This window comes from Microtus pennsylvanicus, chromosome 6 (genome assembly GCF_037038515.1).
Source record: "Microtus pennsylvanicus isolate mMicPen1 chromosome 6, mMicPen1.hap1, whole genome shotgun sequence".
NCBI classification, from domain to species: Eukaryota; Metazoa; Chordata; class Mammalia; order Rodentia; family Cricetidae; genus Microtus; species Microtus pennsylvanicus.
The window spans coordinates 670,220-691,154 of NC_134584.1; the positions used below are offsets into that span (position 1 = coordinate 670,220).

The 20,935-nt window shown below is 58.2% G+C and overlaps 1 protein-coding gene across 1 annotated transcript; it reads left to right on the forward strand.

Moving 5' to 3' along the window:
- Positions 1-1,893: 1,893 nt before the first annotated feature.
- On the forward strand, positions 1,894-17,954 carry Gna11 (G protein subunit alpha 11). The gene is made up of 7 exons (XM_075975312.1): positions 1,894-2,179; positions 12,267-12,451; positions 13,762-13,916; positions 14,534-14,662; positions 15,441-15,570; positions 15,648-15,801; positions 15,881-17,954. The coding sequence occupies exons 1-7, from the start codon at positions 2,044-2,046 to the stop codon at positions 16,069-16,071; spliced, it is 1,080 nt and encodes a 359-aa protein (XP_075831427.1). The 5' UTR covers positions 1,894-2,043; the 3' UTR covers positions 16,072-17,954.
- The last annotated feature ends 2,981 nt before the right edge of the window (positions 17,955-20,935 follow it).

Below are 20,935 nucleotides of genomic sequence, written 5' to 3' on the forward strand. Positions count from 1 at the left end.
CAGAGGACCCAGGTTCGGTTCCCAGCACCCACATGGGCTCACAACCACCTGTGACTCCAGTTCTGGGGACCCGACGCCCTCACGTAGACATGAATGCAGGTAAAACATCAGTGTGCATAAAATAAAGGCAAATTCATTTAAGAAAAGGTGCCGGGTGATGGTGGCGCACACCTTTAATCCCAGCACTCAAGAGGCAGAGGCAGGCAGATCTCTGAACTCGAGGTTATCCTGGTCTATGGAGTGAGTTCCAGGGCAGTCAGGGCCACACAGAGAAACCCTGTGGGGGAGCGGGGGAGGAAAGGGAAGAAAGGGGAGCCATGTATACACACAACAATAAAAGTGAGGGGCTGGAGAGATGGCTCAGTGGTTAAGAGCCCTGGTTGCTCTTCCAGAGGACCTGGGTTCACTTTCCAGCACCCACATGGCAGCTCACAACTATCACTCCAGTTCCAGGTCATCTGACACCCTCACACTACGGCACATAAAGAAAATAAATAAATAAAATTATTGACAGGGTCTGATGGCACATGTCTGTCACTGGGCGTTCAGGATGCCCAGGTTGAGCCTCTGCACCTGTGAACTGCATGGCTTACTTTGACCTCCCTGGGCCACCAGGAGCCCATTGTCTGGACTGTGAACACCTGAGGTGGGGTTGGGCCCGACAGAGAGTTTCGGAGAGTGATCTCCCCACACCCGCAGTCAGCTAGTAAATGGGGACTTTGACCCTCCGGCCCCTTATCTCAAGGCCGAGATCAGTGTCCCTGGCCAGGGACAACCCCACACCCCAGAGAGTACCTGGCTTTTGAGTTCTTGGTGTCTTTTACTAACATGCCAAACACAGTGATTGAGCCCTGACTGTGTCGTCTCTCTGGAAGGAGAAAACACTTCCCAGGTCTGTGAGTTAGTCCCTCCATGCTTAGGGAACTGGCTCCACTCCAGCCAGGCAGCATAGGTTGGTACTTGGTATACTCGGCAGACCTAATGCTTATACCTCACCTGGCAGTTAGCAGGGTGATGCTAATGCCGGGTCGACAGAATGCTCTATAATGTCTGGTACATACAGGCAATGCATCTACATCAGTCCCTAGTAGAAGTAGGTGCTGTGCCAATGTCTGGTATACAGCAGGCACAGCATCCATGCTTCGCATACGTTGGATATTGAAAAACACTCAGCTCATGTACTGTCTTTTTTTGTGTGTTTGTTTGTTTTTTTCGAGGCAGGGTTTCTATGTAGCTTTGGAGCCTGTTCCGGAACTAGCTCTTTTAGACCAGGCTGGCCTCGAACTCACAGAGATCTGTCTGCCTCTGCCTCCCGAGTGCTGGGATTAAAATTGTGCGCCACCACCGCCCAGCCGGGCATGCATTTCTGACCGGCACACAGTAGGCCTGCTTAAGAGTGGGCGGGCGAGCCAGGCCGGCGCATTTCCGCACATCCTCAGGCAGCGATGGCCGCCGCGGGCGCTCAAGCCGGTTTCGAACTTCGATCTCTGTTCCCGGCCCCGCGCTCGGGACAGGAGCCGAGCACGGCCGAGCCGCACCTCCCCGAGCCGAGAGGAGCCGAGCGCAGCCGAGCGGGGCCTTTCTAGAGGATCCTCGTAAAGCCCCTTCCCGAGAGGAACCGAGCTCGGCTGACCAGTCTTCCCCATTCCCACAATCCTCGGCGCTCGCGCCCAGCGGCCGAGCGCTCCTCTCCTTCCTACGTCGGCGCAACAGCACGCGCGCCTGCGCCGCACCGTCCAGACCCCGCCCCCGAGCGGCGAGGCCCCGCCCCCGGCCGGTTCTCCAGCCCCGTCCCTGCGGCGCGCGCGCACGCCCGCGCAGCCGTGCGGCCCCTCCCATTGGCCGCGCCGCCTGCCCGTCGCGGGGCCCGTGGCAGCCCTTCAGGTCGTCGGGCGCCGGCGCTCGGTGGCGGCGGCTGCGGGTGGCGGCGGTGGCGGCTGCGCTGCGCGGCGCGGACGGCGGACGCACCTCTGGGGCCGGGCCGGGCCTTGAGGGACCGGGACGAGGCAGGGCCGGGCCGGCGGCGGCCGGGGGACCGCGACGATGACTCTGGAGTCCATGATGGCGTGTTGCCTGAGCGACGAGGTGAAGGAGTCGAAGCGCATCAACGCGGAGATCGAGAAGCAACTGCGGCGGGACAAACGCGATGCCCGGCGCGAGCTCAAGCTGCTGCTGCTCGGTGAGCCGCGTCCCCGTGCCGTGGGACCTCTGTCACGGGGGCCGGGTGGGCGATCGGGGCATCCGGGCCCTGCCGGGGGTCCCCGCGCGTGCAGGGCGCCCGAGCCCGCCGGGGTCTTAGTCTCGGGCGACCCTGCAGCGCCAGCAGAGCTAGGTGACAGCCCCACGCGACCACCCTCCCCCCTCCCGTCCCCCCCCCCCCGCCGACCCCGGCCCGCTGCTCAAGGCCGGCCGGGCCACCCCGGGTGTCCCCGGAGCAACTGGTCAGCGCTGCCCCGCAGCGGTCAGCCCTTCCGGGATTGCTGCACCCTGCGCTGTGCAGGTGGCCTGGGCCTGCGGTGGCCAGTCTCCGCCGTGCAGTCCCCGGGGCTCAGCCTGTGCGACCCTTTGTGGCCAGCCTGCCTGTTGCTCAGACTTAAGATTCCTTCGGGGTCAGCCTCCTGCCTCTGATATCCCAGGAGGCAGGTTTCTTCATCTCCTGGCCACGTCGGTCCTCAGCACACTTGGGGACTTGCTTTCTCTCTCTCCTGAGAATTTTTGCCAGGAGCTGGCCTCTGGCCCTGCTGCACCGGTCTGCTCTCCCCTCTCCCCACATATCCTCAGGGTGAACGCTGTAGGCTGCCCTGCCCTCATGACACCCCTTGGGCTTCCAGATTCCCCAGGATAGTTCCTACTTGGTTGCACCCTCTTCTCTGCCTCCAAGGACTAGACACCCCAAAAGTCCTGCTTTGCTCTAGGCTGGTTCCTTTCATGGCTACTCCCCTGCCTCCCTCCCTGTTCTGTAGATCTCTGAATTCCTCCACATTGGAGCTGGGTGCAGGAGAGTGGATGGCTCTCCTTTGGGCTTCTGTTCACCTGAACCTCGTCGATTGTCCCAACAGTCAGCCTTGCAGCCTCCCTGCCCGTCCCTCTAGGGTCCAGTCTTGTCCACCCCAGAGAAGCTCAGTGAGTGTCTCCTGCTCACTGGGGTTCTGACTCCTCAAGGCCCACCTGTTGCTGGGAGCCAGGGAGCCCAGGTCCAGCTGTCCCCTTGTTGTTACCCCAAATAAGAGCCCCAAATGAGGGCAAGGTGGCCTGGGCCCTGTTGAGGTTTACAAAACAGACAGACTGGGGAGCCCCACCACCCCTCCCAGCTCCTTGGTGAGCCGAGCCTCAGTCTAGGAACTGAGGCCCAGGGCAAGAGGTCGCCTTGGAGAAGCTGAGGAAGGGACTGCCTTAGACTAGGAGGATGGGAGCAGGGGACTGGCATTCTTACATGGGAGAGGACAGGTAGGGGCACTGTCTTCTGTTGCTGTGGCCTGTGTGCTGTAGAGTAGAGGAGCCTCAGTTACTTCCCCCAGCATGTTGGAATTCCCTCAAAGCTGCCTTCCAGGAAGGGAGGGGTAAGGAGAGGACAAGCCCAGGGCGAACAACAGTGGCCCCATGGTAGCCATTTGGGGTTACAGTGTAGCTCTAGCTAACCTCTGCAGAGGGTCAACTTTCTCTTGGGGACAGTAAGCTGCTTCATAAGGATGACATCAGGTGACCGAGCCCAGTGGTGTGTCATCCCAGCTCTGTCCCTTCCCCAGCGCTGGCCTTGAAGTCCCCTCAGATTCAGGGGTGCTCCCTGGTCCTGCGCTCTGGCCTGGCTGAACTGGCTGGCAGCTGAGGGGCTCCGCGTTGACCTGCACGTGGTACAATCTGTCCATCCTATAAACTTGTTCTTGGTGCCCCCTGTGCCCTCACACTCTTTCCACAGAAGCGTCTGGGGCTGCTTCACAGAGACGGAGTAGAAGAGGGACAGTGTTCTTGAGTAGGACACGCCTGAGCATTTGGCATTGCTCAGTGCCTTGCTGGGAGGGCTTCCCAGAGGAGGTGGCCTTGACCTTGGCTCTGGGAGCTCAGAAAAGTGACCATCCTAACAGCCTTTGGTCCCAGCAATTGGAGGGGTTTCTGTGAGCAGGGCGGGGAGTCTGCCTTGGAACCTGCTCTACTCTCCTGCATGCATCGTGCTCATGACACTGTCTGCAGGGGGACCTGTGGCTCCAGAGCAGGCAGGATCCCCACCCCTGTACTGGATTCTGGCCTTAACCCCCAGGCTTGAAGCCGCCGCCCTCACACTGACCGTGCACCTGTGGGAACAGTCTGGGAATGGGTTTTGTTCACTGGTGTGTCCCGTCACACCCTGCCGGTTCACATGTGGCCTGGGGAGATTGTTCAGCCAGGCAGAGAGGTTCAGCCCAGTGTCCCGTCTTGTTCTTGCGGTGGGCGTCCTGGGCGCTGCAGGGTAGTGAGACGCATCCCTATGCATCACTCAGTGTCCCCAAGCTTAGAACCCCTGCTCAGTCACGCATGGTCGTGTCTGGTGTAAAATAACAACTTGCAAAACTGACTGGTGACCAGAACAAGTTCTCAGAAGTGAAGCCACACAGGGCTGACTGTGCACACCTCCCATTGCGGGGTGCCACACTCCCAGCTTTTCCTGTGACACTCCAGGTGGTTCTTGTGGTGACCAGTGATGCACACGGGACTAACCAGAGAGGCCCTTCTAGCAAGCAAGGTGTCCATTTCCACTCATGTTGCCACTGTTCTGAAGTCCCCATGGTCCTCAGACTCTGCTGAGCCTTGGGGCCTCTGCCTCCCTGTGTGACTCCAGGCTGGGACAGAGCAGTCCTGCCACTGGGGAGCCAGCCACCCAGAGGTCTCACTTGGAAATCCCTGTCCCTGAGGCTGGGCAGGGTTGGGCCCAGCTTTCTAAATAAAGCAGGCGGTTGGCTCCCAGCTTCCTGTCCTGAGCCGCGGGCTGGGCGGCCAAAGGCCGGGGATCCGGCGGGGGTGGCCCAAGGGCTGGGCTGGCCTCCCGCCCTGGGAAGGAGGCCTCAGCTGGCTCCCTACTTGCTGCTCCTGTCCCAAGATCCTGGTGGCTTCAGGCCACTCCTCAGGAGGCCAGGATGTGCCGCCCCTCCCCCTGGGGTCCTTGAACTTATTCCCAGCAAGACACACAAGACACACTCCATCCCCTGCACCACACAGAGCAGATGTTGGGGCACAGGCCTGGGAGGTGAACTCCTAAGAGGAGTTCAAGGTCCTCTTAGGTTACATAGGGAGTTTGAGACTAGCCTGAGCTGCATGAGACCCTGTCTCCAGAAGCGGGGACAGGTTGTATCTCTAAGGTGTCCCCACTTTGTGATGAGACCTATCCTGAGTCAGAGGTGACGGGGCAATGGTGGCCCCCTCAGCCCTGTGCCAACAGTTCCCTAAGACGTCTGCAGCGGCCTGTGCTGTGGCCCGCTGCCTGTGGGAAGCACAGCTTGCCTCTCTACTCGGGCCACCTGCTCCAGCTAGGACCACAGCACTGATGGCCCTTCTGGGGACAGGCTGTGGCCCTGGGAGCATGGTGAATGCAGAGCAAGGTAGCTCAGCCCTTGGACCAGTTGTTCACTCTGTCACCCACTGACTGGTGTCTTCAGAGACTCTTTATGTCCCCAGGAGGAAGCCAGCCAGGGTGTCGTTGTAGCGACAGCAGGCTGGGGGTGTGTGCTGCTCTGCTGGAGACTTCTGGGTTCAGGTGTAGCTGCCCCCCACAATCACCGAGGCTCAGAGCAGAGTTGAGGTGTCTACAGGAGCTGGACTGCAATCTCCCTGGACCCCAGGCAGTGGCCTTTCATGGAAAAGGCCTAGTGTGTGCAGGTGCAGGGTGGGCTTCACTGTTCACTGTGTAGCATGTGTGCAGGTTTGTGCCTCAGTTTCCCTGGGGCTAGGCAGGTTGGGAGCTGGGGGCACCGCATCCAGCCACTGCTGATCACAGCTGTTTGTCATCGTTGGGACTTTTTTCCCTGTTTCCTTGGTTCCTCTATTAGAGACGCTCTCCCCAACTTGGGTGGCAGGGTCCCTGTGCCTGACTGTTCCCTGTGGGGCACCCCAGTCCCTGCAGGACACTGGATAGCGATTCCTGCTTCCACCCATTGTGCCTGGAGCTCCCCAGTGTGACAGCCACCCATGTCCTCAACGTGCTTCTGGGATGGGGTCCAGGAGCAGCACGATGTCCAGGTTACCACTGTTTCCATGCTGTGTCCTCTGCTTCGTACATGACACCCACACCCGTGGGCTTTGCTGTTCCTATGGAGTGGACCCCTTGGTCATTGGAACCACCTACTCAGGGTGCACAGGGGACACCCTGGGCAGTCCCCCCTCTGGTCCTTCAAGCTGCCCCATGTGGGAGTGTGCCTTGGTTGAGACCACTAGTTTTCTTTGGGTATCCTGGCCTCAGTTTCCTCTTCTATCAAGTGGGGAGCATTGTCCCTGCGTGGTAGGAAGTGCTGTGGGATTCAGTATGAGGCAGCGTGGCACTTACTGCAGTGTCCCCTGCACAGTTGTGTGTCGTTAGCGACTGCCTGGGGACCCAGGTACACCCACAGCAGTGTCTCCAGGATCTGCGGTGCTCAGAGTGCCAAGCTGCTAGGTGCAGGTTTTGTCTGCATTCTGCACACCCAGGCTGGTGCACTGCTGGCCCCATACCCACCTCTGTAGGGGACTGAGCACCCCGGCTTCTGGGTCACCACAAGGTCCGAGGGTGGCTGTGTGACAGGATGTGGTCACTCAGGGGAACACCGTGCTGTTGCATCATGGCCATCCTCAGAGGCTCCACACGGTCAGCGGTGGGCCCCTGCCTTGGGCCTGTCCACAGTTGACAGCTCTGAGCACTGGCCGTTCCACCGTCGCTGTGGCTGCTAGGGGCAGGGGCAGGGTCTGGACTTCCTGGTGTGTCCCCTCCCCTCAAGTAACGTTGTCACATAAGGATGTGACAGCTGGTGAACTGGGCAGTCCAACTCTGCCCCTTTGCCAGAGTACTGAAGTTTGAGCCCACAGGGTGTCCTGAAGGGCCATGTGGTGGGCACAGGGTCACTGGCTTGGCCCAGTTTGGAGACAGGAGACTGATGGGCATCATGAGGAATTTGCAGGGAAGCCCTGGAGGGGCTGGGGACCCAGCCCTGCCCGTGCATTCTTTGTGCCTAGCCCACATAAATAGGGTTTGATTTTCTGTCTCAGAGCCCAGGCTCTCCTCACACTCACTATGTAGCTGGTGGTGACCTTGAACTTCTGTTCTTCCCGCGTCCACCTAGGAGGAGCAAATGCTGGTGAGCTTGGTTTGTGGGTGCTGAGGATAGGACCTGGGGCCTCACGTGTGCCCGATAGTTACTCCACCACTCAGCTGTAGCCACAGCCCTGACCATTCTGTAGCCCAGGCTGGTTTCACGCTCCCAGCGCACAGTGCAGGTTTGCTGTTCCATGCATTCCCTCCAGAGGGGTAAAGCTGGGAGGCCATACCTTTAGACTCCTTGGGTGCAAGGCATGCCTTTGATCCCATCACTGAAGAGGCAGAGGCCTGCAGATCTGTGAGTTCTAGGCCAGCCTGGGCTACATAGTGAGACCCTGTCTGAAAAAAGAAAACCAAGTGAGGAAAGCCCTCCAACATGTGGTGAAGACAGCTGCTGTCAGCAAGTGTCCGCTGTGGTCGCCGGACCTGGTACTAGTGCCTGGGGACATGTGGAGGCCCAGGGCAGGGGGTATGCCCAAGAGTGGTGCCTGCAGGTTGTGGGGGTGCTCAGTCTGGGCTGCTGTGCAGTAGAGAACATGAGCCTTCACTATCGGCCACTGGTGTGGCCTATGACCCTCTGAGGCCATCGGTGCCCACACACTGGGGCCCATGGGAGACTTTGCCACCAGCCCAGAGATAAGATCGCAGCAACGAGTTCAGAGACTGGTGCATGTGGTCCGCGACTGTTGGTGGCGGCGTCACCCTTACAGCTGTGATTTTCACTACCCAGGGCACTGTCATGAGACAGGACTGGAACCAAGCCTTAAAGCCACAACATGCAGCTGTGTTCAGGCCTGTCTTGCAGTGACCGTGTGACATCAGGCCACTTAACTGTTCTGTGATTCAGTTCCCTCAAGTAGGTCTCAGTGATAGGTCCCGGCTGAGCCTGTGGGCGGGGCCTGAGCCTGTGGGTGCTGCTGTAGCTTGCATGGGGCTGCACTTCCTCACCTGACTCCAGGTTGACTCACTGGGTTACTGAGAGCCTCCATGGGGAGATGACAAACATGCGGCTCTGCATGTTCCAGCGTCACCCAGGATGTGAGGGGCATTCCTGCCTCCTCTTCCCACCTCAGTCTTTGGCGCCAACACCCAGCTGGCAGCCTCTGTGAGGTGACTCTGATGCTGAGACTGTGAACATATGTGAACACTGTGCCAGGGGATGGGTACCACAGCCAGTGTCTGCATGCTCCAACCCCATTCTCCCACCCTTCCACCCATCCATCCCTTCATCCTTCATCTGTCTGTCTGTCCCTGCCTTACAGCATCTTCTCCCTTCTCCTGCCTCTCTCCCAGGGTGCAGGCTCAGTCCCTCCATCTCTTCTCTTCCCACTGGAGAGGTCTGAGTGGCCTGTTTGAACAGGTCTGGCTGTGGCCAGCCTTTCTGGGCTCTGCTGGGTGCACGCTGTGTGGTCTGCCAGTTGCAGTCTATGTCCTGCTCTGTGGGTACCTTAGTCTTCAGATGGATACAGCAGACCTGGTGTCAGCAGGGGCAGCAGGATGCCTGGGGACCCCCAGTATCAAACCACCCCAGCACGAGCCGGCTGAGGACCACAGGCTGTATGAATTCAGTGGCTTTATCCTGGTGTTTTCTGGATGTGTGTAAAAAGTGCTGTTGTCTGTGGGCTCAGAGGTTGGAAGCAGAGATGAGCGGTGTCAGAACCCTCACTGACACCACATACAGCTTCCCCAGGGAAAGGCCAACCCGGCATTCCTCTGCCCTGGGCAGGAAGGCATGGGGAGCTGACTCTGAGCTAGGGGGAGGGGTACCACCCCCCAGGACTCCTTAATGCCACCCCTGTCCATGACCATGGACACTGGCTGTTGTGTGTGGTCCCAAGTATGACTTGAGTCTGCTGCATGGGGGATCCTGAGCCTGTACCCCGCTCTTGGATGTGGGGTGACAGGACATGACAGTGGTAAAGTTGGCTCCCAGAGACATTGCCACTAGTGAAGCCACACGCCCTGGTACTGGCCCCAGCTACGTCCTTGACCCTGGCACATGCTGTTACTTTGTAGCCAAGTCCACAGGGTGGGCTGAAGCTTGGACCCAGCCAGGCCTAGCTTGCTGTCCAGCAGCCTGAGCTCCTGCTGGACTTGGGTTATTGTGGTGGCCCTCTTTTGTCTGGGCCCATCATTACACCCCTGTGTTTCTGTGCAGAAAAAGTTGTAGTAATTTTTTCCACATGTGTGCAGTACCTATGGTGGACACAAGAGGGAGACAGATCCCAAGAGGTAGAGCTGAGAGTGGTGGGTGTTGGAAACCCAACCCAGGTCCTCCACAAGAACAGCAAGTTGTCTGTTGAGCCTTGGGGGGGTTTTTTTTGCTTTTTTTGGGGGGGGAGGATGGATTTCAAGACAGGGTTTCTCCATGTAGCCCTGGCTATCCTGAAACTCACACTGTAGACCAGGCTGGCCTCGAACTGACAGATCCTCCTGCCTCTGCCTCCCAAGTGCTGGGATTAAAGGCGTGCGCCACCACCCAGCCAGGCCTTGGGTCTTAATGTTTAGAATCGGCAACTCCAGAAGGGACAGAGTCTAAGGGGTTCCATGTAGTGGGAATACTCTGTCTTCCGCATGGTCTCTCGCAGCTTGCCCCCTTGCTTTCCCTCTGTTGAAGACTCTATCACTGGCTCAGTTTGTGGTAGGGACTTCATGCAGCCAGCCTGGGCTGCACTGCAGTTTTCCCTGCCCAAAAGCAGGAGTTCACATATCTGTGTGCGTGTGTGTGTGCGCGCTCGCTTGTGACAGTCTGGGAGTCTCTGCAGGGAATGCATGAACAAGTGGGCGTTCACTGTGTTCCTGGAGAGCTCTGCTGGACCGGTGCCAGCTGAGGCCATGATGCTGTCCAGACTGGCCTGGAACTCAGAGACCTTCTGTCTCTGCCTCCTGACCGCTGGGCTTAAAGGTGTGTGCCACCACCTCCCAAGTCCCTGATATGCTCTTGTGATCCTTTGATTAAGCCCAGTGTACTCGATAGCATCTGTGCCCTGGATGTGAGTGTCTTTCTCCCGCCATGTCCATCATTCGCTGTGGGCGGGGCAGGGCCTTTCTTTTGAGCCATTTGCCCTGCGCTGTTCCTGCCTGGGTGAGAACTCTCACACAGCTGCTGATGTACCAGCCTTCCTGATGCTGTGACCCTTTAAACACAGGTCCTCATGCTGTGAGGACCCCAACCATAAGATTACTTTGTTGCCATTTCATAATTGTAATTTTGCTACTGTCATTGATCGTTTGACCCTTAAAGGGGTCATGGCCCACAGGTTGAGAACCATTGGGCTGTGGGTTTGCAGAAACTCAGGACCTCACACAGGCCCTCTCCAACACCAGCCCCTCACTGGGGATTCTAGGCAGGGCTCCACCATGACCACTCCCCCAGCCCTCACTGGGAGGTTCTATGGGAGCTCTGTCTGCGAGCCACAGCCCTATGCCTATTTTACACCTCTAATTTATTGGCATGAGTGTGTGCTTCACTGCATGTGTGCCCCCACAGGCGCACGTGTGCATATGAATGTGGAGGCCAGAGGGTAGTGCCGAGTGTCTTCCTCATCCCTCCTGTACTTCACCAGAGGGTAGTGCCGAGTGTCTTCCTCCATCCCTCCTGTACTTCACCAGAGGGTAGTGCCGAGTGTCTTCCTCCATCCCTCCTGTACTTCACCAGAGGGTAGTGCCGAGTGTCTTCCTCCATCCCTCCTGTACTTCACCAGAGGGTAGTGCCGAGTGTCTTCCTCATCCCTCCTGTACTTCACCAGAGGGTAGTGCCGAGTGTCTTCCTCCATCCCTCCTGTACTTCACCAGAGGGTAGTGCCGAGTGTCTTCCTCCATCCCTCCTGTACTTCACCAGAGGGTAGTGCCGAGTGTCTTCCTCATCCCTCCTGTACTTCACCAGAGGGTAGTGCCGAGTGTCTTCCTCATCCCTCCTGTACTTCACCAGAGGGTAGTGCTGAGTGTCTTCCTCCATCCCTCCTGTACTTCACCAGAGGGTAGTGCCGAGTGTCTTCCTCCATCCCTCCTGTACTTCACCGAGCCAGCCCCACTTGAGCCCAGCCTAGTTTACCAGGGGCGCCTGCACTCCGAGCACTGAGGTTGTAGGTGGATGGAACACCCTCACCTCCAGGCGTCTTGTGGGTTTGGGCGCCCGGTATTGGTCCTCGTGCTGACACAGCTTCATTGTACCGGCACAGCTCTCTGCCTCCTGTTATCTTTCCCTTTCGCTTCCTTCCCATCCAGGACGTAATGCATGTGTCTGCCGTGACCTTTGCATGCACGCTCATACGTGTGCTGGCGCAGCTGTGCATACAGGTGTGAGTGTGTAAACATACACGTACACCACACATGCCAAAGAGTTGATAATATCCTGTCCTTCACACAGTGCAGCCCTGGCTGGCCTGGAGATGCTGTTGTTGATTTTGGGGGGTTGAGCTCTAGATGAAGCATCTGAGGAGCCATCATGGCTGCAGGCACCCCCACCAGAGGGCTGGGACAGCTGCAGCAGAAGTTCCTAACACTTGGGACCAGCATATGCGGCCTAGAGAGAACAGCTTCAGAGCAGCGGGGCAGGGAGCCACTGCCCACTCTGCAGCTGCACAGCAGCTGTCCCCAGGGCCTCTGCCTGAGGCCAGCAGCCTCCCTGGGGCCAGCCCTGGGCGTTTCCTGCAGGGGCCAAGCGTCCAGCACACCTTCAGGTGTGGGTGGGGTCCATGCTGAGATCAGGGTTGTGGTGACCAAGTGAGCACCCCTGGTGCTGACCATGTGTGAGCCTTGCTCGTTGGCTGCAGGGGGTCAGTGGAGATTAACACTGACCTCGGGGGACCTTCTGTCCTGGGGGCTGGTGGCGAGGCCCCAGGGCTGCTGGGCCATGGAAGGGCCCGGGGACGTGCTCCTGAGGGAGTGGGGAGTGCCTGGTGCTCTCAGGTGGGAGCATGACCCCTAGGGATTGGGAGAACATCTGGGGGGCAAGTGGGCAGGGCTTGGAACTTGCGAGCTTGCGGTGAGGAATGAATGCCATCTGCAGGCACTGGGGAGAGCGGGAAGAGCACCTTCATCAAGCAGATGCGCATCATCCACGGCGCCGGCTACTCGGAGGAGGACAAGCGTGGCTTCACCAAGCTGGTGTACCAGAACATCTTCACCGCCATGCAGGCCATGGTGCGCGCCATGGAGACGCTCAAGATCCTCTACAAGTATGAGCAGAACAAGGTGAGGGGTGGGGGCTGGTCAGGCTGTTATCCTACCTACCTGACTATCTGGAGACCGATGCCCTCTGGACTTCTTTTCCCCCCCAATTCAGGGTTTCTCTGTAGCCCTGGCTGTCCTGGAACTTACTCTGTAGACCAGACTGGCCGCAAACTCAGAGATCCGCCTGTCTCTGCCTCCTGAGCCACTGCCCGGCTTATTTTGTCTTGAAATTGGGTGGAGCCTGTTGGGTCTGAAGTCACACTGAGCCAGGCCCCCAACCCCGGTGCTTTAGAAACAAGGTCTTCCTTAGTAGTCTGGTCGGTCTGCAGCTTGCCATCCCTCTGCCTCTGTCTCTCAAGGGCCAGGTATTGTCGGAAGAACCTCGAGTCAGATCATGGGGACCTGCAGAGCCCCTGGCGTCTAGTTAGGGTCCTGTGGCTCGGGATATGTGGGGGCACCTTGGCTCTCAGCCTGCCCGACCCCAGTGTCTCTACAGCCTCTTGACTATGGTTGTCCAGGCTATCTAGGGCAGGGAGGGCACCGTAGCCCAGTGCTGTGGGTGAGCTCTCCTTTTTGGCTCTTTCCACAAACAGGGCGATGGGGGCAGGTTCTGGAAGCTTCCTACCCTACACAAGGGTCAGGGCAGTCACTGTCATGGTTGGGGTTCTTCCCACTTAAGGACAGGCAGATGGGCAGATGCTCCCCCCCCCCCAGGATTGAGTGAGGCCCAGGCGGCCTGGTAGGTGCTGTGTGAGCAGTGTATGATCCACCCACAGTCAGGCTCCTCTGGCCTGGGGCTGTGGAAGGGACCACCTCTTAGTAGCTCACAGAGGAGCTAGCCCCAGTCTGAAGTCCCCTTTCTGGACCTCCCAGGAGCAGGTGCAGGGTTTGGGCTGGATTCCTGTGGGTAGAGGCTCGTCTGGAGGACATGAAGCCCTGGGTTACATATGCATACACACGCACACACACCAATAACTCAGGTATACTCATCTGCCATTCTAGAGTGCCAGGATGAGTTCAAGGTCAGCCTGGATCACGTGACCTTGTTTCAGAAAACAAAGGCCTGCAGAAAGGGAAATGCAGATTCATCCTCGACTCCCCCAGTCCTTGCCTCCACCCACACAGTGGATCACAGCTTAGTTGGCATGGCCAGGAAACACGGGTGTGAGGCGCTCGCCCCGGTTGCTGCTGGGTTTGCTGGGTCTGTTGCCTCCAGGAGGCCTAAGCCTTGTGAACTCTAGCTGCAGCTCCCCTAACTGCTCTGCCAACTCTGCAGGCTCCCTGCTTGGCCAGGGCCCCCCAGAGTTCATGGCCTGCCCTCCCTCCGTCAGGCCAATGCACTCCTGATCCGGGAGGTGGATGTAGAGAAAGTCACCACCTTCGAGCACCAGTACGTGAACGCCATCAAGACGCTGTGGAGTGACCCTGGGGTCCAGGAGTGTTACGATCGCAGGCGGGAGTTCCAGCTGTCTGACTCGGCTAAGTAGTGAGTGGGGCTGGCATGCATGGCTAACCCAAGGCCCCAGAGGCCATAGGATGGGGGTGGCCTGTCCGTAGCCTCATTGCCCACAGGGTTGGCCAGCTCTGCACCGCCGTCTAGATCTGTGGGAGCACACAGTTGAAGGCTGGCCCAACCCCCTACTGATCCTCCTCACGCTCAGGCCTCTTAGCGGGTCCAGTAGACCACCCTCCTTGCAGCCTCTCCCCATTCCCTATAGCTTCACTGGGAGGAGGCTCGGCCCTGGCTGGCTGAGCATGTTTAGGGGCCGTCACAGCTCAGGAGAGTCACACGGGCTCCCAGGTCAGCAGTGAGTGTCACCAGCGGCTGTCCGACTGGCTTGCCTGTTCTAAGCCCAAAACCACTCTGACCCTGAGTTGAGCTTTATGAGATGTCCCCTGTGCTGTGGGCCCCGTTCCAGCTGTCCTGGGATCATTTTCTGTTTGGGACACTTGTGTCCCTAGGCCCATGGAGGCAGCATACCAGGCTGCTGGCCCCTCCAGTCCCCAGTTTGTGCCACACAGCACCAAGTCCCTGTCTCTTGTGGGTGTGGGATCTGCGCCACTGTCCGCAGCAGCTCCTGAGCACATACTCCTCCACTGCAGCTACTTGACGGACGTGGACCGCATCGCCACCGTGGGCTACTTGCCCACCCAACAGGATGTGCTGCGGGTGCGCGTGCCCACCACGGGCATCATCGAGTACCCGTTTGACCTGGAGAACATCATCTTCAGGTGACAGCCAGGGTTCCGTGAGGCATATGGGCTGGTGGGCATATGGAGAAGGCCCTGAGGCGGCCCCTGCTTGGAGAGCCTGGCAGGACCCCTCCCTGGGACCCCAGTGAGCCTGTGCACTCACAGACTCAGGAGGGCCACCGTCAGCAGGGTTCACAATGAGGCCAGGATGGGTTAGGTGACAGTTGCCCCAGTCATCTCCCTTGACCTACAGGCATGTTGTGCCATCTCTGCCTCTCCTACCTTTTTGTACAACCCCTGACGGTGCCATGACATCAGGGCAGAGATGTGTTCCCGTCTAAGGCCTTCCCAGGGCATGAATGCACCATGTCCTTCCTTCCCTGTGGCGGCCCCTCCTAGGCACATGCCCCCGCAGCCAGGTGTCCGTGTTAGACTGCCCCGGCCACTCCAATGGGGACTGCATGGCCAGCAACCTTGAGTCCTGGCCAGGTGTGGCTAGATAGGCAGCCCTGTGTTTCCCATCCCACCAGCAGGTAAAGTCCATGGGGTAGAGGCTGTCACCCTCCTTGAGTTAGGCCAGAGCCACCAGCACAAACGCAGGGAAAGGATGTCTGCCCCAGCTTGTGCAGGGCTATGTGGTTCTGAGCCATACAGAGGGGATTCAGGTCCGAAAGTTACCCAGGTTCTGGGTAAAAACTGCCCCATCTGTGTAAGGGACTTGAACATCTACAAGGACGCCTGCCTGGTCGTCCTTCAGGAACAGGCGTGGGCTGCAGGCAGCACCCAGGAGCTGAGTTGTCATGTGGTCTCCCTTTAGGATGGTGGACGTGGGCGGGCAGAGGTCAGAACGCAGGAAGTGGATCCATTGCTTCGAGAACGTGACGTCCATCATGTTCTTGGTGGCCCTGAGCGAGTATGACCAGGTCCTGGTGGAATCAGACAACGAGGTGACACTGGGGACACTCATGGGGGCCAGGAGGGGGCCAGGCATGGGTAGCTTGCTCACTGTGTGTGCGGCCCACAGAACCGCATGGAGGAGAGCAAGGCGCTGTTCCGTACCATCATCACTTACCCCTGGTTCCAGAACTCGTCCGTCATCCTCTTCCTCAACAAGAAGGACCTTCTAGAAGACAAGATCCTGCACTCCCACCTGGTCGACTACTTCCCCGAGTTTGACGGTGAGCACTGCCCCATGTCCCCACTGTCACCCCAAGGCCTGGCTGCCACTGACCTCAGCCCTTGCTCATTTCTCTGCAGGGCCGCAACGGGACGCACAAGCCGCACGCGAGTTCATCCTGAAGATGTTTGTGGACCTGAACCCCGACAGCGACAAGATCATCTACTCACACTTCACCTGTGCCACCGACACTGAGAACATCCGCTTCGTGTTTGCCGCTGTGAAGGACACCATCCTGCAGCTGAACCTGAAGGAGTACAACCTGGTGTGACCAGGGTGTGGCCACCACCAGGGCCAGCTCCCTCCGCATCCCGTGACCCAAACCACGGGCCAGGGCGCACTGGGGCTGGGGTCTCTTTTCCCTCTCACTTCCTGTCCCTGTCACCGATCCTCCAGGGCAGGGGTAGCCTCTTTCTGGCCTTGACTCCTTGTGGCTTGAGTTTTTTTTCCTAGGGAAAGAGAGAGAGAAACACATGATGAGTAGCAGTGGGCCCTCCCAAAGAGTCCCCTACGGCCACAAGGTGATCAAAGTCAGGGACACTGCAGCCCAAGCCCATGGTCCCGAGTTCGAGTCCTCCAGGAAGGCTGGAGGTTTGGGGACCACAGAGTCTCCCTTTTCTAAGTTATTGATATCCCATGTATACTCACAACCTGAACCATCTGCTCCCTAGACTCCAAGAAGTGGGGGTGGGCGGCCCTCGTGCCCACCCTGGGAAGTGCCTAACCGTTTTTTGTTTTGTTTTTATTTTTGAAGAAAAGAGAAATACTCTCCTGCACTCTGTCTTGGCAGGGCAGGTGACACACTGCAGGTCCCCTGCTCTGAGTGGCCATCACTTCTGTGTGCCCCGCTGCCTCAGACAGGGCCAGGCCTGCCGCAGAGCCTTCAGGGACATTGAGTCCCTGAGATCTGCTCCCCAATGGCCTGGCCAGCAAAGATCCTGGGGACCCCAAGGGGCTGTGTGTAGCTGGGCAGTGGAGGCGCTGGGCAGCTGGAGGCGCCTCCTGTGTGGCTCCGTGACAGTGGGATGCACAGGGGCCTCTTCCGAATATTCTCAGGTCCGTCCCCACACATGGGCAGTGGCCTTGCCCCACGCCTTGGTCCCCGGCCCCAGTCACTGCACCATGCCCGGTGCTTCCCAAGCCCAAGGGCCAGCATCCAGGAGGTGGTGGCCATGACCATGACACAGGCGGCCCCCTGTTGCTCATATACACTACAATGTCTGTCTGTCCGATTTCTTTACTTTTGCACGTGCATTCTGGGCTTGGATATCTGGCCATGCCTTTGTCCTGCCTGCCATGCTGGACTCCAGGCCCCAGAGTGTCCACGCAGACACACGCCAGTCTGGGCAGTTGTCCACAATTGCTGTTCCAGGCAGAAGGGAACAAGGGACCAGTGGACACGGCAGAGCCCCAGGATATGGACAGGTGGCTGTGACAAGCACCCACATTCCTGACCTCCAGCCCATGGATTCCCCACCTTCTCATGCTGGGCTCCTCTCCTGTCTCCAGCTGAGGGTCCAGTCTTGTGCCATCCCAACCACAACAGGGCTGTGTGGATGGCAGGGTCGTCCTGGCCACACAGCTCTTGGGAGGGCCCGGTCCCCAAAGAGTAGGGCATCTGATGCACAGCGGGACCCGCTGCACAGCGGAAGAGGACTTGGGACTGTACAGGTGTGTGAGGGCTGGGCCTCCCCAAGCAGCAAAGTGTTAGCCCTTCTCAGTGTGCCAAGTATGCCAGGGCCTTGGGGCTGTGCTACACAGGTCAGGATGGGGACCCAGCCTCCCCACATCCAACCTGGCCCTCGCCAAGGGACCCCGACTGCAGGGGACATGTTGACTTCTCTGTGTCTGCCCTGACGCGCTGGGAGTGGCTGCTGCGCCCTTGTATATTACTGCACAGCCCCGATTAGGAGAGCACTCAGAACACTGTTTACCCTCGTCCTTTGCGAAGCATGTTCCTCGTGAGTTAGGGGAGACTCGGGCACCCAACTCTGCACCAGGCTCCTGCAGGCCCTTGACCACCAGGGCTGGATGCCAGGGTGCCAGCAGCGGATCGGGGCCTTGACCCCATAACCCAGAAAGTCTCGCAGAAGTCACCTTTTCATATCTTTCTCTTGGATTCTGTTTTAAAGCGGAATAAATTTTGTTCCTAAACTCTGGCTCCTTCGGGGTTATTGTTAAAGGTAGGGGCTGGGGGTGGAGCAAGCCCATCCAGAAGGCACCTGTGGGTGTCACCCAGTATCTCATGGAGACTGAGCAGGAACAGAGAAAGTACCTGATGAGCCACTGCCAGGACCTCGCCAAGGAGGAAAGTCCACCAGGTCTCTGCTGCAGGGTGCTGGGCAAGCAATTGAGACAGGGTTTCCTGTGTGACAGCCCTGGCTGTCCTGGAACTTGCTGGGTAGACCAAGCTGGCCTTTAACTCGCTGAGATGCCTTTGCCTCCCAAGTGCTGGGATTGAAGGTGTGTACTGTCACCATTTCTTTTTTTTTTTTTTTTTAAAGAATTTATTTATTATGTATACAACATTCTGCCTTCATGTATGCCTGCAGGCCAGAAGAGGGCACCAGATCTCATTTCAGATGGTTGTGAGCCACCATGTGGTTGCTGGGAATTGAACTCAGGACCTCTGGAAGAGCACCCAGTGCTCTTGACCACTGAGCCATCTCTCCAGCCCCCCCTGTCACCATTTCTTAAAAAAGAAAAGAAAATGCCTTTGGGAGATGGCTGAGTGAGTAGGGTGCTTGCCACCCAAACAGGAGGATCCGAGTTCAATCCTGCCATGCTGGACTGGGCGTGGTAGGGTGCGTCTGGGGCAGACAGATCCCCGGAGCTTGCTGGCAGCCAGTCCATGAGCTGCAGTTCAGAGTGTCTGAAAAAGCAAGGTGGAAGCAATCAAGGAAGACAGTGGTGGCCTCTACAGGCACCTGGGAACACAAAGTTAGAGTGTTGAGTGGCATGAAGCTCATCCTTAACCCTGTGCAGCTGTCCCCAGCACCCTCCACAATTTCCCATCTCCCTGCACTAAGTTCTGTCCTCATCAGCACTCACATCCAAGCCCTGGCACCCGCCCTCCCCACTCCTGTCCCCGTGGGTGTCATGTCGTGTGTCTCACCGTCTGTACAGAATGACTTCTGGCTCTTGGCCACTGTGAGTCGGCTAACAGGCACCTTTTGCTGTTTCCCGCTGCAGCGTCTATGCCCTGTCACAGTCCCACCAACTGTGCCAGAAGGTCCCAGGCTCCTCTCCCACTCAGGCGACCTCAGGGTCCTGTGTGCCCCGCAGAGCCATTCCAATGATGACACAGTTTTCACTGGGGTGGTGGTGGATCCGGGAGGAGTGTGAGATGGGTTAGGGGTTAGGGTTACACCAGGCATTCAGAAAAAATTTCCTTTTTACTTATGGAGTGTCTTAGGGTCACAATTGCTGCAATAAAACACCATGACCAAAAAGCTAGCTGGGGAGGAAAGGGTTTATTTGGCTTAAACTTCCACATCACTGTTCATCAAAGGAAACCAGGACAGACACTCAAGCAGGGCAGGAACCTGGAGGCAGGAACTGATGTGGAGGCCAAGGAGGGTGCTGCTCACTGGCTTGCTCCCCATGGCTTCCTCAGTCTGCTTTCTGTAGAACCCAGGACCGCAGCCCAGTGAAAGGAAACACTGACAGTGGGCTGGTCCTCTCTACAGCTGGATCTCACGGAGGCCGTTCCTTCACTGAGGTTCTTTCCTCTTATGACTCCAGCTTGTGTGAAGTTGACGCGAAGTTACCCAGGTCTGTGCCATGGGACACTGGTGGAGGTCAAAGGACAGTGTGCAAGTGGTTCTGGGAACTGAACCAACGTCTTCAGGTTTAGTGGCAATCTCCTTTGTTGGCTGAAATTTTCATTTATTTATTTGTTTTTTGGAGCCTGTCCTGGAACTCACTCTGTAGACCAGGCTGGCCTCGAACTCACAGAGATCCGCCTGCCTCTGCCTCCCGAGTGCTGGGATTAAAGGTGTGTGCCACCACCGCCCTGCTGGACTAAACTCTCTTGCTGGCCCCAGGAAAGATTTTTCTGAGAAGGTGGCTGTAGTGCCTGACTGAGAAATGCCCCTGTGAGCTCAGGTACCTGGCCAGTGCTAGTCCGAGAGACCTTTAGAAGGTACGGCCTGGGAGGTGAGGGGGGCTTGCTCTGTTTTCCTAGTGTGTGATGAATGTGACCAGTCAGCTTCTGGCCCTAGCCACCTGCTGTCCTGTCACCCCCACCATGATGGACTTGAACCTTCTGGAACCATAAGTCAAATGAAATAAACTTTCACCCATAAATTGCTTTTGGTCACACTGTTTATCATAGCCACAGAGAAGTCAGGACGTTGTGGTACATGAGTAGGTCCCCGGAGAAAAGTGGTCCCAGTGAGGATGGGGCCTGTGTAGAGGCCCCGGGGCAGGGGACGCAGCATGCAAAGGCCCTGGGGTGGGAAATGTGACCGTGCAAAGGCCCCGGGGCCGGGGACGCAGCGTGCAAAGGCCCCAGGGCAGGGGACACAGCGTGCAGAGGCCTCAGGGCGGCCGGCGGGGGGGGGCAGAGCGTGCAAAGGCCCCCGGGGTGGGGGATGTGGCCCTGCAAAGGCCCGAAAACAGTGTGGAGTTTAGCATGCTGGAGCATGAATGCCTGTGTGGCTGGAGCAGAGGGAGGAGCACCGGGCCTGCCCGCCTGTGGGACTCCGGGTGACTGCTGCGGGGGGCCATGGGCATAGCTGCCAGGGCCAGGTGGGGACCGGATGGAGGTGAGATTGGATGAGGTGGCCACGGAGGAGAAAGCATGCTTGCTTGTCCACGTCGGCAGGACAGGTGCCTGGAATTCCTCGAGCGTCCAGCAGATGTCGCCAGACGACGTCCGCAACCATGCGGCAGCCAAGGAAGACCTTCCCGAGTTCGAGTGCAGCTGCACGGCCGGACGTAGTTCAGGGACACAGGGAGGGACGTCTGGAGAGGACTTCTGCTCAGCACCAGTCGTGCTGCCGGTCGAGGGTGGAGGGAGCGGCCCTGAGCGCTGACTGCTCTTCCAGAGGACCGGGGTTCAATCCCAGCACCCGTACCTGTGACTCCCATTCCAGGGGACCCAACGCCCTCTTCTGATCTTGCAGCGAAGC